Source organism: Typopeltis vanoorti, chromosome 5 (genome assembly GCF_054136105.1).
Source record: "Typopeltis vanoorti isolate ZY-2024b chromosome 5, IOZ_Tvanoo_1.0, whole genome shotgun sequence".
Taxonomy (NCBI): Eukaryota; Metazoa; Arthropoda; class Arachnida; order Uropygi; family Thelyphonidae; genus Typopeltis; species Typopeltis vanoorti.
The window spans coordinates 15,115,916-15,135,587 of NC_143553.1; the positions used below are offsets into that span (position 1 = coordinate 15,115,916).

Genomic DNA, 19,672 nt, shown 5'->3' on the forward strand with positions numbered 1-19,672 from the left:
GATTTGAAGGGGATAAATTAACTGTGGAAAAAATACAAAGACGAATGACAAAGATGGTTTCAGGACTGTACAAGGATAGTTATGAGAATCGGCTGAGGGAATGTGGACTGCAGAGTTTGGCGGATAGAAGAAGGAGAGGTGATATGATTGAGACTTTTAAACTGTTGAGAGGTGGTTACAGGGTTGACACTGGGGAGTTCTTTCGCTTGGTTGAACAGCGGGAAGGAGTGATGACAAGAGGCCATCGCTGGAAGTTACGAAATGAAACTGTGAGCAAGAGGGTGAAGAGTGGTTTCTTTGCATGGAGGGTGGTTGAGCTGTGGAATGCATTGCCTGATAGAATGGTGAGGACGAGAACGGTCAATACGTTTAAGGAGTGGTATGATAGATTTTGTGTTTCTTAGGGGGAACCTCCCCTCGATGAGTCTTGACAGACTTTATGTTCTTAGGAAGGACCTCCCACGATGAGTCTTTTGACTCCATGGAGGCCTGAATAATAATAATAATAATAATAATAATAATAATCTCTTCACCACCTTTGCAAATGCCCCCTGAATTTCAGTTTTCTATCGATCTTCACTCCCAGATCTCTTGTCTCCCCTACTTCCACCAGTTCAGCTCCTCCAATTGAGTATGCAGCCTCCCATTGATGTATCCCAAACTTCAAGCCTTTACATTTTGCCCATTTTCCCATCTGTTTAGTTTATTCAAATCTTCTTGCAGGGCCTCTGCATCTGTACTATTACTATAATTAATTTAGTTTAATCCTTTATCCAAGTGTGAGCAAAGAAAGTTTGCGCCTGAAAGTATCTTCAGGACTGGGGTAAGGTGGTACAACACCAGAGCACTCCTTGCAAAGGTGGAGCAAGGTACCAAAAATCCTATCTTAGGATCTCCCATAATGCAAAACACATCTCCTTGCGGATATGTCTAATGTTATGCATTAAGGGAAGGGCCACAACCCAGACTAGTTTCGACCTTTATTGAGGTCTCTTCAGTGGGAGCCAGGCCCAAGTGGAGATACCAGGCAGAAGCATTGGCAGGTCATCTCTACCTATAGGAGTTGCCAAATGGTGTGCCATCCATTTTTAATAAATTACTCTGGATTTAGAGAAAGATGTAGAGAAAGACATCTTTCTCTAAATCCAAAGTAATTTATTAAAAAAAGGTGGCACACCATTTGGCAATTCCTATAGGTAGAGATGACCTGCTAATGCTTCTTCCTGGTATCTCCACTTGGGCCTTGCTCCCACTGAAGAGACCTCAATAAAGGTCGAAACTAGTCTGGGTTGTGGCCCTTCCCTTAATGCATAACATTAGACATATCCGCAAGGAGATGTGTTTTGCATTATGGGAGATACTAAGATAGGAGTGTTGGTAGCTTGCTCCACCTTTGCAAGGAGTGCCCTGGTGTTGTACTACCTTACCCCAGTCCTGAAGATACTTTCAGGTACAAACTTTGTTTGCTCATACTTGGATAAAGGATTAAACTAAATTTATTATACTCTAACCAAGTGAAAAATAAACTTTCAATGTACTATTACTAATAACCCTTCCCAGCTTCACATCATCTACAAGCAACTGAATATTGTCTTGCAATCCATTGACAATATCATTGATATATAGGTTCAACAATAATTGAATGAATTTTTATTTCAAAGGTTCAACACAGGTTCCCGTACTGAGCCCTGTGGAACCCCACTTGTAACCATCTGCTTCCTTGATATTGCCCCACCATACACAATTCTCTGATACCTATTAAACAGCCAATCCTGAATCCAGTCGGCTAACCTGACATCTAAACCCATGTGCTGTAACTTAAATATCAATTTATTATGTGGCACCCTGTCAAATGCCTTTGCAAAATGTTGCCTCCATATTTTAAGTTCAGTAATGTTTTGTTCATAATATTCCTAAACTTACATGAATGGTGTCTGATTGGCAGTGTTTTAAAATAAATTTAAGAATAATATCCTAGATAAAATGATGCTCATATTCTAAGCTTGATTAAATTTAAGAAATTACCTCTATGTTTCAAGTATTATTTCATAAATAAATAAAAAATAAATAAATAAATAAATAAAAGGAAAAACTTTCTTAACACACCTGGAAACTTCCTTAAGAATCCTGTACTGCTGCCAAAATACTGCCAATTAAGGGAAGGATCAACTGCTAGGTTATTACGGAATGCAGGATTTAGCAACTCTGTCCATTTAATGGAATTAATAAGATTAGGATCTGGAAGAAAAAAAAATTAAGTAGATTAAAAAAAACTCTTCGTATTTATAAATCTAGATATGTTCCCATTAGAGGGTATATATGTAAAGTAACATATATATATATTTTGGTTAGTTAGTTTCAACCTATAATATACTGTATTCAGAATTGGATGAAGGCTGAAAATAAAATAAAAGTTATTAAAAATAACTGCAAAACATGTTCGTCTTTATGAAAACATGTTCATCTTTAATTTCCACTTAAACAAGAGAAAGATGTACTGATTTCTTTTCCCCTTTTGGAGACTCGGAAAGTAGCAATTTTTTTCCTCTGCTGAGTGAGAAAGTATATTATACTTGGCAAGAAGTTATATTCTTGTTTTCTTGTTTTGTTAAAATAAGGATAAAAGCAAAAATATAATTTCCTATCAAGCATTGCCAGCCTGGTGAGCCAAGTGGTTAGTGTATCTGCTCTCCATCCAAAAGGCTGTGGGTTTGAATCCCAATTTGGGCATGGATGTTTGTAATTGTCTGTGAAAATACCAGTGGTGGTTGGCGGTAGATGGTGTTGGTGTGGCTGTGGTCAGTTGGTGGATTGAGTAGTGGAGACAGAGTTGTAGAGCAGGTGCCCTCCCTCGATGAGTCTTGGACTCCCTGGAGGTGTCTAATAATAATAATAATAATAATATATATAAAAAGAAAGATGTGTGAATGGAGAATTTTCTTTCAGAATTTGATATGGATGGAAAAACTGAAAGGCAGAGGGATATGAACAGTGCATGGAAGCTAGTTAAGAATTATTTATTAGCAGCAAAGGCTAATTGCATTCTCAAGTGAAAAAGATAACATAATTTGGTACAAAAAGTGGATGACTAATAAAATTAAAGAGGAATTGCAGATGAAAAACCAGGTTATGGAAAAAGTATAAAGAGTTTTGTACAGAACAGTTTCATGGGGAATATATAAAATCAAGCCAGGAAAGGAACTAATATAGTGAGGAAAGAAGATAAAAATGAAATTCAAAAAGAGACTAGCACTATAACATCCAAGGAATTCCTAGGGAATGTTTTCATTATTACTATTATACAGGTATCTCCATGGAATCAGAAGTCTCATTACGGGAGATCCATTATTCACGCAGTATCCATACCTCTTCATTGATGAAACCCTCACTGTCACTTCTACAACCCATTCATCATCCTTCAAGCAAAAAATCTAGTCTTAACACCCTTCCTAACCACACACTTACACAATTTTCATGGGTGATCTCTCATTCTCTTCCGGCCATGTACTTAAAAACAGTCTTCAGTTTCAATCCTATAAAACTCTTTAATAACTTATATGCTTCTATCATGTCTCCTCTTTTCCACATATCAGCCAGTTTTTGAGGCTCACACACGTTCAGTCTATTCTCATAGGGAGCATTCCATAGACTTGCCACAATTTTTGTCATTCACCTCTGGATCCTCTCCACTACTTTTTCATTGCCACAGAATTCAGGTGACCAGATCTGCACCAAGTAGACCAGATGTGGCCTTGTAAAGGGGTACAATAACTTCTCTATCCCTGCTTTTTAGAGTGTTCTTCAATAACCATGTAATCTGATGTGATGTGCTGCTTTGCCTATGTTTGCAATATGCCCTCTAAACTTCTAATCCCTCTCCATAATCACTGCCAAGTCCCTGTTCCCATCAGAGTCCTGTAGTTCATCTCCATCAATGCAGTACACAGCTTGTGATATCTTCTTCCCAAAGTGCATCAATCACCTTAAACTCATTTATATTGGCAACCATTTGCCTTTGTCCATACTTCTGGATCTTTACATTACTTTCATTTACTTTCGCTCTTTCCAGTTTTGCATAATCAGTAAACAACTGCATATTTCCCATCAAATAATTTCCTGTATCATTAATTTAATCAACAAGAACTGAGCTATGTGGTACACCACTAGTCACCTGCCTTATCCTGGACTCAATTCTTCCATAAACACTCTTCAATATCTGTCCATCAGCCATCCTCTAACCCTGATCACCAGATGAGTCTTCGAACTCCTTGGAGGTATCACGAATAATAATAATATTCATTTCCATTTGCTCCAATTTATGAACAGTTCTATGTCAACTTCCTCTGCAAAGTCCAGTAGTAACATATCACAGAGTAGCCAACTCCATTGTCACTATTATACCACTATATATATATACCACTATTAAGTCACTATTATTCCCAGATGAGTCTTTGACTCCATGAGGTCTTGAGGTGGTAATAATAATAATAATAATAAAAGTAAGCAAGTTACTAAGGCAAGAGACTTAACCACTATGCAGTGCAACTATTTTGCAGTCTAGAAAGACTGCAAAAAAACTACTGGAAGTTGCCAATGGAGTTTCTACTCCATTGGCAACTTTCAGTTCTAAGGCTTAAATTAAACTGCCCAGTCAGAGGAACTGATAATTCCCTTGCAAATCTCTCAATACACAAAACTGATATGCCATCTAATCCAATGGCTGTGTTCACATTGAGTTCTGCAATATTTTAAGCACCTTCATTTCTTCAACCTCTATTGTCTCATATCTGACATTGAAACATCACCACCAAGTTAGTACACCCTTGAAAAATGCTCGCTCATCTATCAAATGTTGCAATTCATCCATTTAACTCCTCTCTTATTTATCCGTTTTACTAAATAATTATTTTAATTTCCTGATGTTTCGACCTTCATATTAAAGGTCATCATCTGGAGTATACACATATATATATATACACAGAGACAAGCTAAATTACATTTCACTCAGTATGCTGAAGAGACAGTGAATTGATCAACAGTTATTTTACTGGCCTGATCTCTAGTGAAAATAAAATAAAATTACAATAAATAAATGAAATAAGATAACTACATCAAAGCTATATTATATTTAAGACAATATCACAGAAACACTCTTTCATATACAGGTAACCCTCGTATAACGCTGTACTTATACAATGTGGTTTCAATATAACATCATCTACAAATTGTAGTAACCCTATATGAAAAGATAAAGGGTTATTACAAATTGTGGTAACCCTTTATCCTTTCATATATTTTTCACCGCACGACTTAAAAATTAAATTTCATGTTCGTTAAATTTGTGTCTGCCCATATCTCGCATATAATTATAAGAAGCGAATTTATATTAGAAGAAATACCCTTTAGTATGTCAATTGCTAACCATATAAAGTGTTTATTGTTGAAAATTGCCTTCTTTTTTTGCCAGGAATGTGCATTAAAAATCACAAGTGTGTTAATCTCAAGCTGAGCAAGTTATTTCTGGTGAGTTACATACAATATGTAATGTTTTTTTTATGTAAAAAAATTATTTTTGTAGTAATGGCCCACTTAGAGGGCTTTTGTGATATGGTTGAAAATTAAATTAGTGAATTAATTAATGGGGAAATAGATTTAAAATAGGAGGAACTGGTGCAATTATTAGATGACATCGAACCAAATGGCAGGGAAAGTTCTGCAGAAGATTCTGATTGTGATGAATCCGTTAAAGAATTCAGTTTAAAGAAATTAGCAGAAGGATTGGACTTGGCAAGAAAGTTAGGAAGTTATTTTATGGATAATGATCCATCAATGGAGTGCTCTGGAAAATTCACTAGACAATTAGATATTTGTTTAGCTCCATATTATGAACTTAATAAAAAAAACTGCAGCATAGTGGTAAGCAAGGTCTTATTACTAACTTCTTGAACTAAACCAGCCGAAGCATGCAATGAGAGTTATACAAATGATGTCCAAAAGATTTCAAGTGATGACGACGTCCAGCCACTCGTAAATAAAGAACATCTATGAAATGTTCATTTTGAAGACAGTGATGATGATTAAAATATGCACTTTATTTTATTTTGCCTAAAACATTTATATATTATGCAGAATGAAGTTTACATACAATTTGTAATTTTTATAAGTTTATACTGTACTATGTATTTGTTTCATAGTTTATATGTTTTCTTAACTTACAAGAATTACCTGAATTAAATAAAAAATATGATTTTGTTGGATATGTCATTGTTGTATATATAATAACTAAAAAACAAAAAACGATTTCGGAACATAACACTACTTTTTCTATGTGAACTGAGTCTTGCATAACATGATTTATATAATGTGGCATTTCTATGGAACCAAACTTCTGCATTATATGAGGGTTACCTGTACATAGTTTTGTTACATTAAAAATGATGTCCTAATTTAACATGACAATAGTTATATTATATTTAAGATCCTGGATTACCAAGGGTCCTATTTATAATTCACTTTTAGCTAGAAAGGTTAAGTAGGTAGAATATGTGCCTTCCATATTCTTATGATTTTTAAACCATTATTGTTGTTAAGATTAGGGTGGTTGATAAGAATCTCACAGTCCTCTTTAAATATACATTCATACCAGTTTTGGTGTGTGATGTAAACAACAGTTGTTTTTCCAGTCAATTCTATCTAAAGTGTTCAGGGTAGGATCAGAAAGTCCAGCTTGACCATAGTTATTATATTTAATGTGTCATTTATGTTCCTTTTTTTTTTTTTATAGGAATTGTACGTCCTGTTTCCCCTATATAGGGTAAATTACAGGTGCAATGAATACAGTATACTCCACTGTGCGTCAGTGGAGGGAGTGGATCTTTGGATGAATTGAGTAAGTTCTTTAATTTTGCAGGAGGTTTAAAGGTGTCTTTAAGGTTGTAGTTCTGTAGTATTCTGTTTATTTTGTCTGATATTCCTTTAATGTATGGAATGGTTATAGTTTTATTGTAGTCTAGTTTATTTTTGTTTTTTTAAGTGAGGTATTGTACAGAATTTTATTGATAATATTTTGTCTGTAATCATTTTTTAGGAAGGTATTGCTGATAATTTCTAATTCATCTTTAAGTCCTTGTTCATTTCAGCAAATCTTCAAAGCCCTGTTTTTTAGTGTATTAATGATCCCTAGTTTTGGGTGGCGATAGGAGTTTATGTGTATATACATTGGCCAGTATGTGTCGGTATCCAGTAAACAGTGAAGGAAAGACTCCCAGAAGGAAGACGTGTGACAAGTGTATCTAGAAACAGAAGTGTGTTCTGATTTTCAATCTCAATTGAGAATTGCATGCATTTGTGTTTAGGTGGCTGAGGAAAGTGTCTAATGTCTGGAGGCCATGGAGCCAGTTATACATTAAAGGGATATCAGACAAAATAAACAGAATACTACAGAAATACAACCTTAAAGACACCTTTAAACCTCCTGCAAAATTAAAGAACCTACTCAACTCATCCAAATATCCACTCCCTCCATTGGCCCGCCCTGGAGTATACCGTATTCATTGCACCTGTAATTTACCCTATATAGGGGAAACAGGAGGCACAATTCCTATCAGAAAAAAGGAACATAAATGACATTAAATATAATAACTATGATCAAGCTGGTATTTCTGATCATGCCCTGAACACTTTACATAGAATTGACTAAAAAAGCATCTGCTCTTTACATCACACCAAAACATGGTATGAACGTAAATTTAAGGAATACTGTGAGATTCTTATCGACTACCCTAATCTTAACAATAATGATGGTCTAAAAATCCCAAGAATATGGAAGGCACATATTCTACCCACTTAACCTTTTTCCCTAAGAGTTATAAATAGGACTATAGGTAATCCAGGATCATAAATCTAATATAACAATTGTCATGTTAAATTAGGACATCATTTTTAATGTAACAAAACTATGTATATGAAAGAGTGTTTCTGTGATGTTGTCTTAAATAGAATATAGCTTTGATGTAATTATTTTATTTTATTTCATTTATTTACTTTAACAAAACTATCTATATGAAAGAATGTTTCTCTGATATTGTCTTAGAGTATAGCTTTGATGTAGTTATTTTATTTTCATTTATTTATTGTAATTTTATTTTATTTTCACTAGAGGTCAGGGCAATAAAATAACCGTTAATCAATTCATTGTCTCTTCAGCATACTGTGTGAAATGTAATTTAGTTTGTATCTGTGTGTGTGTGTATATATATATATATATATACAAGTTGGTAAGGGGTTGTTATAGGATCAATGCTGGAGAAGTTCTACAGAAAATAGTGAGAGATCGGAGGAGAACTAGAGGTAATCCCTGGAAACTGTATAAAGAAGGTGTGAGTAGAGGAGTGAGAGGCTGGTTTTTTTCATGCAGAATTGTAAGATTGGAATGCCTTGCCTGAGAGTGTGGTTTCTTCAGGGAGTTTGAATGTGTTCAAAGCACGGTATGATGAGCTGTGTGCGTGATAAAAGGACCTCCCAGATGAGTCTTTGACTCCATGAGGTCTTGGATAATAATAATGTGTGTGTGTGTGTGTGTGTGTGTGTGTGTGTGTGTGTGTGTGTGTGTGTGTGTGTATATCCAGATGATAACCTTAATATGAAGGTCGAAAGGTCGGGAAATTAAAATAATTATTTATAACCCAGCTGTAGAGTCAATAATTTGTGTAAAATGAATGCTGTTCACCGTGTAACTAAAGGAAAGGGTTTCTGATTTATCCATCTGAGTCTGATTTTGCTTTTTTCAAACACTGCTTGACCACCTCCAATGCACCAACATCTCTTCCCTCCAAATTGTTATGCTATGGCACTGCTGAAAGGTGACTCCTCAGCATCTGATAATCACCTGCTTTGTAATTCCACATACACTGTTACGAAAAGGGTCCAGACAGCAACTGCTTGTATTTCCTGTTCCTACAGCATTGCTGTCAATATGAGGTTGGGCACAACTTACAGCAATGAACACATTCATTAGAGGCTTCCCAATCAGTTGGTGAATAATCCTGCTGCTTCTTACTTTGGCACACCATGCTTGGAGAGTTCAAGTGTAGCAGTATACAGGAGCTATCTCCGAGGCCACACTTGGACTGGAGTCTGCACTCCTGTGTGAGTTATGCACATGAGTCCCTCACCTCTGCTACATGCCCGTGTTCAATTTTTCTATACCAACCCCACCACAAAAAAATAGTCATACAAATATCTGTTACTGCAGATGCAAAAAAAAAAAAAATCTCCCATAAAAAATAGGAAAATATATGTAAAATACAACAAAAACTGTAAAAATAAGAATTAATAATATACACCACCTAATAATAGACATCTAAATCCACTCTGCTCTTCCTAACTGAACCTCAATTGGCATCTTCCATGACTATAGCATAGCTCCTATTCTACTACATCTTGCATAATGTATTCTGCAAAAAAGGAGGAACATGTGTTTTTGTCACATCAGATGCTTCTTGCCATAGACTATCCAACCTGGAATCCTCACTTTCGATCTAGTCCTGCTCAAGATTTCCTTACCTCACTTTATAACCTTCATTTGCTTTACTGTTCCTCTAATTCTGACAACTATGACAACTTATTACATGACAACCAGTCCTTTTTGCAACCTATCTTTAAAAGTTGATTTCATACAATCTGATTATCAAAACTATGATTGTCTTCCTAGGAGATGTGAATGCTCATAATACAAACTGGCTCCCCTTCTCTAACTTCACAGATCAAGCTGAAAGGGAAGCAGAATCATTTGCCATTAGTTATGATCTGTCACAACAGTTAACCTATCAACCAGAATACCATATAATCTTCATCATTCTTCCAACACTGTGGACCTTTTCTTAACCAGCTCACCCTTTGAATACATGTGGATGTCTGCTCTCCTTTTGGCAACTCTGACCATAATCTTATCCAAGTCACCTTTTCTACAAATCATTCTCCTCCCAGCAAATCTCAGCCTCATATCCTATAGCACTACAATAGTGCCAACTGGGATGACATCTGAATTGAATTTTTTTCCCTCTTTTCCATAAGTAGATTACTGTTTTTGCTCATCTGATCCAAACATCTACCCTGAACTAATAATTGATATAATCTTCTCTGGAATGAGAGCCTTCATTCTTCACTCCACTGAAAACTCCCAACCCCAATCCAATCAATGATTCTCTAAAAATATGCCTCTGCAGTCAATGATAAAAATGCAGCATGTGTTCAAGTGCTTAAATGAAAAACTTTGCTATAGCCTGAAACAAATATAAAATAATATCAACAATTCCAAAGAAGACTTCATACATCAGTCTTTTCCTCCCACCACCCTGTTTAGAGGTGAAGGAAAATCACCTCCTGCACTACCACAAATTGTTCATTGCATGCCTACTCTGATCTTTTGCAAGAATGATCATAATGGCCAGCCTGGCTGGCGAGTGGTTAGCGTATCCGCTCCCCAGCCAAAAGGCTGCAGGTTCTAATCCCGCAATGGGCATGGATGTTTGTGATTATGTGGGTAAATACTGGTGGTGGTCGACGATACATGGCGTTGATGTAGTTGCAGTCAGCTGGTGGATTGTGAGTGGTGGAGAAAGAGTTGTAGAGCAGATGCCCACCCTCGATAAGTCTTTGGACTCCCTGGAGGTGACAAATAATAATAATAATTATTATTATCAAGATCAATCCTGATTAACCTTGATACTAATAATCTCCTGGTCCAGATAGTTTCCTCCAGTTTGCTCAAAACTTTTGTTCCAAAATTAACACCCCTCCTGTATTGCTATAATATAAGCTATAATATAAGCTACTATATAAGCTACTATATAAGCTATAATATTCATCTTGCATCTAAACAACAGCATAGAAGCAAGCCTTTATCCAGTCTGTACCTAAAAAGGGAGATCAAAATTATCAACTTTTATATCCTAGCTCTCACCAGTTGAAATTAAAATTTTACTTCAAAAATAAACATAGTGTTTTAATTAATTTTCCTGTACATCGTTTTGATTTTTTGTAGTATTTTTGGTGTGTATTGAGAGGGGTGGCAAACTGAGAAACCGCCCTGGGCTGCAAATGCTCTAGCTACACCAATGATCTGCCCAATGCTGTATATAGTCCCTCATATGATTGAGATGTTTAAATCGTTTAAGGATAGTTACATGATTGATACTGGAGAGTTCTTTTGTATGGTAGATCAAGAGGAAGGAGCAAGGCCAGCGGCCATTCAGGGAAAATACGAACAGAATGGGCAAGGAGTGGCTTTTTTGCATGCAGGGTGGTGCGACCATGAAATGCATTACCTGATAGGGTATTGGAGGGCACAAACAGCAAAAGAGTTTAATTAATGGTATGATCAACATTTTATTGTTCAATGTGGGCCCCCCATGATGAGCCTTGTGACTTCATGGAAGACATGAATAATATTATTATTATTATTATTGGTAGCAAGCACACTATTTCAATGCTCCCATACTTTGAGTTGTAAAGAGTTTTTTTCTTGTGGATTAAAATTCAAAGTGTAACAATGAACTCTGTTCTTCAAGCCGAACATATTAATGTAAAAACTGTAACTATCTGTTAAGTAAGTAAGTTATAAAAGTTGTCAAAGTTTGAAGAATACACTGTTCAATCACACGAGAGGAGAACTAAGGAAGTCACCATTTAGCAGTCACACTAGGATCGCCAAAACCAGAAATGTGAAGTGCTACAAATGCCAGGAAGAACTAACGGGAGAAGAAAACTACATAACATGCAGAAATATGCATTTTCTCTGTTCGAGATTGTCTGGGGCCACTTGGCAGCGAAAATCTAATGCAAAACGTTATGAGTGGAAGTGCCCACATTGTAGAGAAAATAAAGGAATGTCACCTTCAATGGTAGGCAGAAAACAGCCAATACGGAAAGCAACAACAGAGGATGGGGACCAGGAGATGTTTAGACAGTTAAGTTTGGCAAGTGCAAGAAGAATGACTGTTATGGGAGATTTTAACTACAATAGTATAAATTGGGGAGAGGGAGGTGCATGTAGCAATAAGGGAATGGAATGTCTAGAATTCTTGAGGAACAAATGTCTTAGGCAATTTGTAATAGAAGAAACAGGAGGTTCAAGAGTTTTGGATTTGGTTCTATCATCAGAACAGTTGATAATAACTGAGATGACATCTCTCCCACCAGTTGGAGAGAGTGACCATATGGTTTTGACTTGGAAAATGAATAGACATGCAGGAGTATCAAAGAGATGGGAACGTATGTGGAATTATAAGGCAGGTGATTATAATAGTCTAAGATGTCAACTTCGGGAAGTTTCGTGGAGGGAGGAATTGGAAGGCCGGGATATCATTAGTGCGTGGGAAATTGTGAAAAAATATTTGTTAGCAGCAATGGTCAGTTGTATACCACAAGTGAAGAAGAGGACACAATTTGGAGTAAAGTGGATGACAAACAATATTAAACAGGAATTGCATGTGAAAAAGAGGCTATGGAAGAAATATAAGGAGACAGGTGAAGAGAAGATGCGTGAAGAATATAAGACATAGGCCAGAAGGAGTGACTAGTGTGGTAAGGAAAGTGAAACTCAAATATGAGAGGAGATTGGTTCTAAGATCCAAAGAAAATCCTAGGGAATTTTTTAGCTATGTGGCCAGTAGGAGGAGAAATGATTGTGAAAGAATGATATTGTGGGAGAAAAATGGGAATAGAGTGACTGATGCAGAGGGCATAGTGGAATTGTTCAATGAGAAAATCCTAGGGAATTTTTTAGCTATGTGGCCAGTAGGAGGAGAAATGATTGTGAAAGAATGATATTGTGGGAGAAAAATGGGAATAGAGTGACTGATGCAGAGGGCATAGTGGAATTGTTCAATGAACACTTTATTGAAGAATTTTATCCTAGAGGGATAGGGCTGGTTCGAGTTTTAGAGGTACAGGAGGAGAGTGTGTTTCAGATACTGAGAACTCTGGATGTCAATAAAGCTTTGGGACTGGATGGTATTTCACCACGAGATTTGAGAGAATGTGCTAGGGAACTGACAGTGCCTTTGACCTGGCTTTTCAATGAAAGTCTTGCTGCTGGAAAGGTGCCCATGGAATGGAAGGAAGGTGAGATAGTGCCATTGCATAAGGGTGGTAACAGACTGGAAGTGTCTGTTTGTCATCAGTAGTTGTTAAGATATTGGAGAAAGTAGTGAGGGGCCATATACAGCATTGGACAGATTAGGTTAATGTTATCTGTGAGAGTCAACATGGATTTGTAAAGGGGCGCTCTTGTTTTAGCAATATGCTAGCCTTTTATAACAAAGTTACAAGAACATTAAATGAGGGAAAGGCATATACTGCAATTTTCTTAGACTTAGCAAAGGCATGATGATTGATAGGAACCTGAAGTTTAGGGGACATATTGCAAAGGTGGTGAAGTTAACACAGAGGATTGCTGCAATTATGAGAAGGACACTGACCTGCAGAGATAAGAGGGTTATCATTCCATTGCATAAGTCTCTGATCAGACCACACTTGGACTATTGTTCTCAGATTTGGTCCCCAGGATTTGACGGGGATAAATTAACGGTGGAAAGGATACAAATACAGATGACAAAGATGGTTTCAGGACTGTACAAGGATAGCTATGAGGATCGGCTGAGGGAATGTGGACTGCAGAGTTTGGTGGATAGAAGAAGGAGAGGTGATATGATTGATACTTTTAAACTGTTGAGAGGTGGTTACAGAGTTGACACTGGGGAGTTCTTTTGCTTTGTTGAACAGCGGGAAGGAGTGATGACAAGAGGTCATCCCTGGAAGTTATAAAAGGAAACTGTGAGCAAGAGGGTGAGGAGTGGTTTCTTTGCGTGGAGGGTGGTTGAACCGTGGAATGCATTGCCTGATGGAGTGGTGAGAGCGAGAACGGTCAATGAGTTTAAGGAGTGGTATGATAGACTTTGTGTTTCTTAATGGGGGACCGATGAATCTTAACAGACTTTATGTTCTTAGGAAGGACCTCCCACGATGAGTCTTTTGACTCCATGGAGGTCTGAATAATAATAATAATAATAATAATAACAGCAGGCAGTAAACAACTAACAGCAGAGGAAATGAAAAACAAGGAGTACAATAACGGAAACTCAGGTGAGCCCACTTTGAATGTATCTAGAAATCTAGAAAATAGATAACAAAACCTAAAAGACTGTTTAATCAATTTTGCTGGAGAACTATTTGAAAAACATACTGCACAAATTACCAAAAAATTCAAAAAATTCAGTCCAAAATATGAGGAATTCATTAAATTTAATAACAGTTCAATAGAAGACATAGTAACTAACTGGATTTCAAAAGAAGGGAAACGAGGACGAAGACATCCTAAAAGAAGGTGGCGTTATGAACTGTCAAAATTTGTTGGGAAAAATTGGTCAACCATTGCCAAGAACAGAGAAAGGTGGAAAGAATTGGAGGAGGCCTTCATCCAGCAGTGGACAGAAAATGGTTGAAAAGAAGAAGACATATTAAAAACTGCATTAAAGAGGTAACAGGAAGACAGCATGACTTGATTAAAGAGACAATGGAACTATGGCAACACTAATTTCTTTAAAACAACATTACGAACACCTAAACCAACAACAGTATAAAAATGATCTCCCAGAAATTGCTACTGAAGATTTAAAAGACACATAATCCAACTATGCCAGAAAATTGGCGCCCCCATAGAATCCAAAGATATCCACTTGGTACATTGATTACCTCAAAAAAAAAAAAAGAAAAGAGAAGGCTATTCCTGACATCCCCTGTCATGGTGAGACTCACTAACAGCCCAATGAAAGTTAACTTCATAACAGCCAGCAGGATTAAAAAAACAGTAGTCAAGGATCTGAATGGAACTCACAACAATACCCGAATATACCTGTCTGAATACTTAATGGCATATTATCAGAAATTATTCTACTATGCATTGAAAGCAAAAACAGAAAAAATTACCAGTTTATATGGATAAGAGAGAGCAAAATATTCCTTAAAAGACACAGGATGCAAAGCCAATCCAAATAAAATCCATAGAAGACCTCAACAGGCTGCCACATTAAAACTATGAACACTGATGAGTCATAAAGTAGGGGACAACATACCAACTTACATGAATGCAGACCACCAAGCAGATGTAATCACTCGAAACATGACAATTGCCACATTCTAAAGTTGAGAACAGAATGGAAACAAGTGACTATCCCCAAAAAAGGACTAGCTGTTCTTCATATCATCATGAGGAGCATTCAAAAATATTAGCTTACCCTGCAAGCTTATCTGAAGGAAGATATTATTATTATTATTATGTGACACCTCGAGGGAGTCCAAAGACTCATTGAGGGAGGGCACCCTACAACTCTGTCACCACTATCCATCAACCACAACGAACTGTCATCATCTATCACCCATGACCACTACTATTTTCACAGACAATTACAAACACCCATGCCCTTGGTGGGATTTGAACCCGCAGCCTTTTCACTATAGAGTGGATACGCTAACCACTCAGCCAACCAGGTCGGCATATAGACAACATTGATATTTTAATACTAACAGAGGTATCTACAACAAACAAAGAGACAACCAACTACCAAATGCCAAACTTTCAACCACAGAAACACTGCAGACAAACTAAATGCGGCAGTGGTATAATAATATTTACCAAAAACAAATTAGAAGTAATAGAAAAAAACTATAAATCAGAATTTTCAGAAAACATATGCATTGAAATATCAAAAAAGAGAACTCCTTGATATTAAACACAACATACAGACCACCCAATTTAAGCACCACAAAATTTCTAGATGAATTAAACAGATGGTTTTCTGCCATGGAAGAAAGTAGCTCAGAATAACTGATCATAATAGGTGACATGAATATAAACATTAGGAACATAAATAACAACACAGAACAATACCTAGACCTCTTATCAGCAGATAACATAACCCCATCCATATAAACTATTATTATTATTCAGGCCTCCATGGAGTCAAAAGATTCATTGAGGGAGGTCCTTCCTAAGAAACACAAAGTCTATCAAGACTCATCGAGGAGAGGTCCCACTAAGATACACAAAGTCTATCATACGACTCCTTAAACTCATTGACTGTTCTCACTCTCACCACTCCATCAAGCTATGCATTCCATGGTTCAACCACCATCCATGCAAAGAAACCACTCCTCACCCTCTTGCTCAGTTTCCTTTCATAACTTCCAGGGATGGCCTCTTGTCATTACTCCTTCCCGCTTACTCCTACTCCTTCAACTCTTCTGATGCTATAACCAAATCCAAAACTCTTGAACCTCTTGTTCCCTCTATTACAAATTGCCTAAGACATTTGTCCCTCAAGAATTCTAGACATTCTATTCCCTTATTGCTACATGCATCTCCCTCTCCCCAATTTATACTATTGTAGTTAAAATCTCCCATAACAATCATTCTTCTTGCACTTGCCAAACCCAACTGTTTAAACATTTCCTAAACATTAGATGAGAAGAGATAGTTGAAAATACAATCACTTCATCCTGTATTGACCGCATAAATATATGGGCCTCCTCCAAACAGTTATACAGCATCTGCCATAACGTGCAAACTTGTAGACCATTTTTGGCGTTGAAAGCGAGAATGAAGGTAAACATACAGAACGATTGAATGAATTATTGCAGAAGAAAAATGATGACACTGATGCAATGAGTGAGATCACTTTATTACACGGAGTGATTAGACCAAATCGGCAGTTGGAGCGATGGCAAAAATGTTTACCAAGCGTACCGACTAATAATCGGCAAAATATGATAAAAAAAATAAGGGTATGATAGTGAGTGTAAACAAAATGTGAGAGCATGTGTTGTATGGAGATTCCTTAGTAAGATGTGTGTTAGTTGAGTGTTTAACAAAATCGTACCAACCCGGTGCGAACATTAAGAATGTAAGCGAATCAATTAGAATGCAAAAGCAACGGGTGAAAGAATTGATAGTGGTGGCAGGTACAATTGATTTGAAAGGAAACAAAAAGGCTATGAGTGAGGATGTGAAGGAATTGCTTGAGGTGGCAAAAGAGAAGAGTGAGAGAGTTAGGTTGGTGAGTCTGTTGTCACTGTAAGACAGTGAAGAGTATAGAAGGAAGGCCATAATTGCTAATAACTTTAGGCGTGAATTATGTTTGATGAGTGGTGTGGAATTTGCAGATGTGTGGAATGAGTTCGATGGGCAAAAGGATTTATATAAAATGGATGGTTTACATTTGAATGGATTTGGTGTACGGAGACTTGAAAAGTTGTTGTCGAATGTAGTGGAAGTGAATGTGCAGAATCAGGGCAACTAGAGTTATTAAGGGGGGGGGGAGTAGATATGCAGATTTTAAGGAGACAGTTGAGTATGTGAATGTGTGTAATATGCCCACGCGAGTAGGAAAGACCATGAATCAGAATGGGATAGTTAGTATAAGGCATCAAAATAGGGATGGGACAAATCGGCTTCTGCAATTCATGTATGCAAATGCCAGAAGTATTAGAAATAAGAAGGAAGAATTTTTGGCCTTGGTTGGCACTTCCAGACCACAAGTTACTGGCATTAGTGAAACATGGCTGACAGAAGATGACACAGCTAGTGGGATTGAATGGGAGGGGTATGGTGTGTTCAGGAGTGATAGGGAGAATAAAATGGGGGGAGGAGTGTTGTTGATGAGCTACAGCCAAGAAGAATAGAAGTGGAACTGCAGGATATAGAAAAGAGCACATTTGAGGCTATTTGGTGTGAGTTTGAAACTAGCAGAACTAAATATACAGTTGGGTGCTGCTATAGACCAGGTGATGGAATAGATGGTGGAGATAGTATGCATAGGCAAATAGAAGAAATGAGTGGAAGGAGGGTAATTATTATGGGAGATTTCAACTATGGTAATATTGATTGGAAGGAGGAGAGGACACATGGGAGGAAGGAATTGGATTTTATGTGGTTATTAAGGGATAACTATCTGCGACAGCATGTAATGGAAAATACTAGGGGTCAGAGAGTGCTTGACCTGGTAATTGCATCTGAGAATTTGGCTGTAACGAATATGACTACGTTGCCACCAATTGGTGAGAGTGATCATAGGGTCTTCACTTGGGAGGTGGCTGAATGTGTGGAATTTACAATTAAGACAGGGTACACGTGGAATTATCGGGATGGTAAGTATGACAAGCTTAGGAGATTGATTGGTTCAGTGCCATGGCATGTAAAATTGCAAGGGCTAGAAGTTGACAGTGCATGGGAGGCGGTTAACAAGTGTTTGCATGAAGCAATGGCTGACTGTATACCTAGAGTCTGAATAATAAATCAAGTAGGTGTTAAATGGAAGAATAACACCATTAAGCTTAAGCTGCAAAAATAGAAACAACTATGGATGGAATTTAAGGAGAAATGTGACCGACAGGCACATGAACGGTATAAAGCGCAGGCCAGAAGGGTAACAGTTTTTTTGATATGTTGCAAGTAAAAGAAAAAATGTATATGGCAGAATGATTTTAAAGAATGCCGATGGTAACCGAATCAGTTGATATAGTTGAATCACTGAGTGAGCACTTTGCAAGAATATATATTCCAGGTGGTGACATTGCAGAAATGAATGAACCAATAGATTACACGGGAATTGTGGTGAATGAAGTGGAGGTGAGTAGTCTATTGCAAAACCTCAATGTCAATACATCTGTGGGATTGGATGGTATACCAGCTCATGTTGTACGAAAAGCAGTTAAAGAATTGTCAGTACCCTTGACCATTTTGTTTAATTTGAGTCTCGGGTCTGGGTTAGTCCCGAGGGGGTTGAAAGAGGGGAAAACAGTTCCACTGCATAAAGGAGGTTCCAAGACTGTTGTAAATTACCGACCGATTAGCATATCAGGAATCGTTGTCAAAGTCTTGGAGAAATTAGTCAAGAGAAAAATACAGGACTGGATAGATGAAAATGGGATATTGTATGGGGGACAACATGGTTTTTTGAAGGGTAGATCATGCCTCAATAACTTGCTCACATTTATAACACAGTGACGGCTGAACTGGATAAGGGTAATGGGTTTACACTGTTTCTACTGGACCTTACCAAGGCCTTTGACAGGATACCACATGTTACTCTAATCAGTAAACTGGAGCAGATGGGGATGGATATAGGGTTGGTGAGATGGATAGGAGGGTGGTTGATGGAGAGATATCAGAGAGTGGTTTATTCAGAAGTGGAGTCCAAAAGATGGCTTGTGACTAGTGATGTGCAGCAGGGTTCTGTTCTTGGACCGCTACTTTTCAATTTGTTCATTAGCAATATAGGAAAGGATCTGAGAGGAAGTGTTCACTTGTTTGCTGATGCAAAGTTGGGTAGAGCAATTGTGAGTGCACAGGATGTCAAAATTTTGCAGGATGATTTGGATAGTTTGGAGGACTGGGCTAGGGAAAATGGATGTCAATTTAATGTGGCAAAGTGTAAGGTTATGCTTTTGGAGTGAAAAGATTAGCAGCAGTATATCACATTGGTGGAACCGTACTCCAAGTGATTTGATGAGTTGATTTTGCAAAAATGGCTAAATCAGCTCATCAAATCACTTGGTTGCTGAAAAATACTTTAACAAGCGGAGACAAACAAGTTATTGTTCCACTATATCGAGT

At 37.3% G+C, this 19,672-nt stretch overlaps 1 protein-coding gene across 4 annotated transcripts in view; it reads right to left on the bottom strand.

Moving 5' to 3' along the window:
* Positions 1-19,672, bottom strand: part of LOC150106232 (voltage-dependent calcium channel subunit alpha-2/delta-3-like) — a 2,133,114-nt gene that overhangs the window by 1,666,303 nt on the left and 447,139 nt on the right. For all 4 annotated transcript variants that reach the window (XM_090393048.1, XM_090393049.1, XM_090393047.1 and 1 more), the window contains one exon: positions 2,107-2,238. In XM_090393048.1, the coding sequence (XP_090249174.1) occupies positions 2,107-2,238 (132 nt within the window). The remainder of the gene's footprint in view (positions 1-2,106; positions 2,239-19,672) is intronic.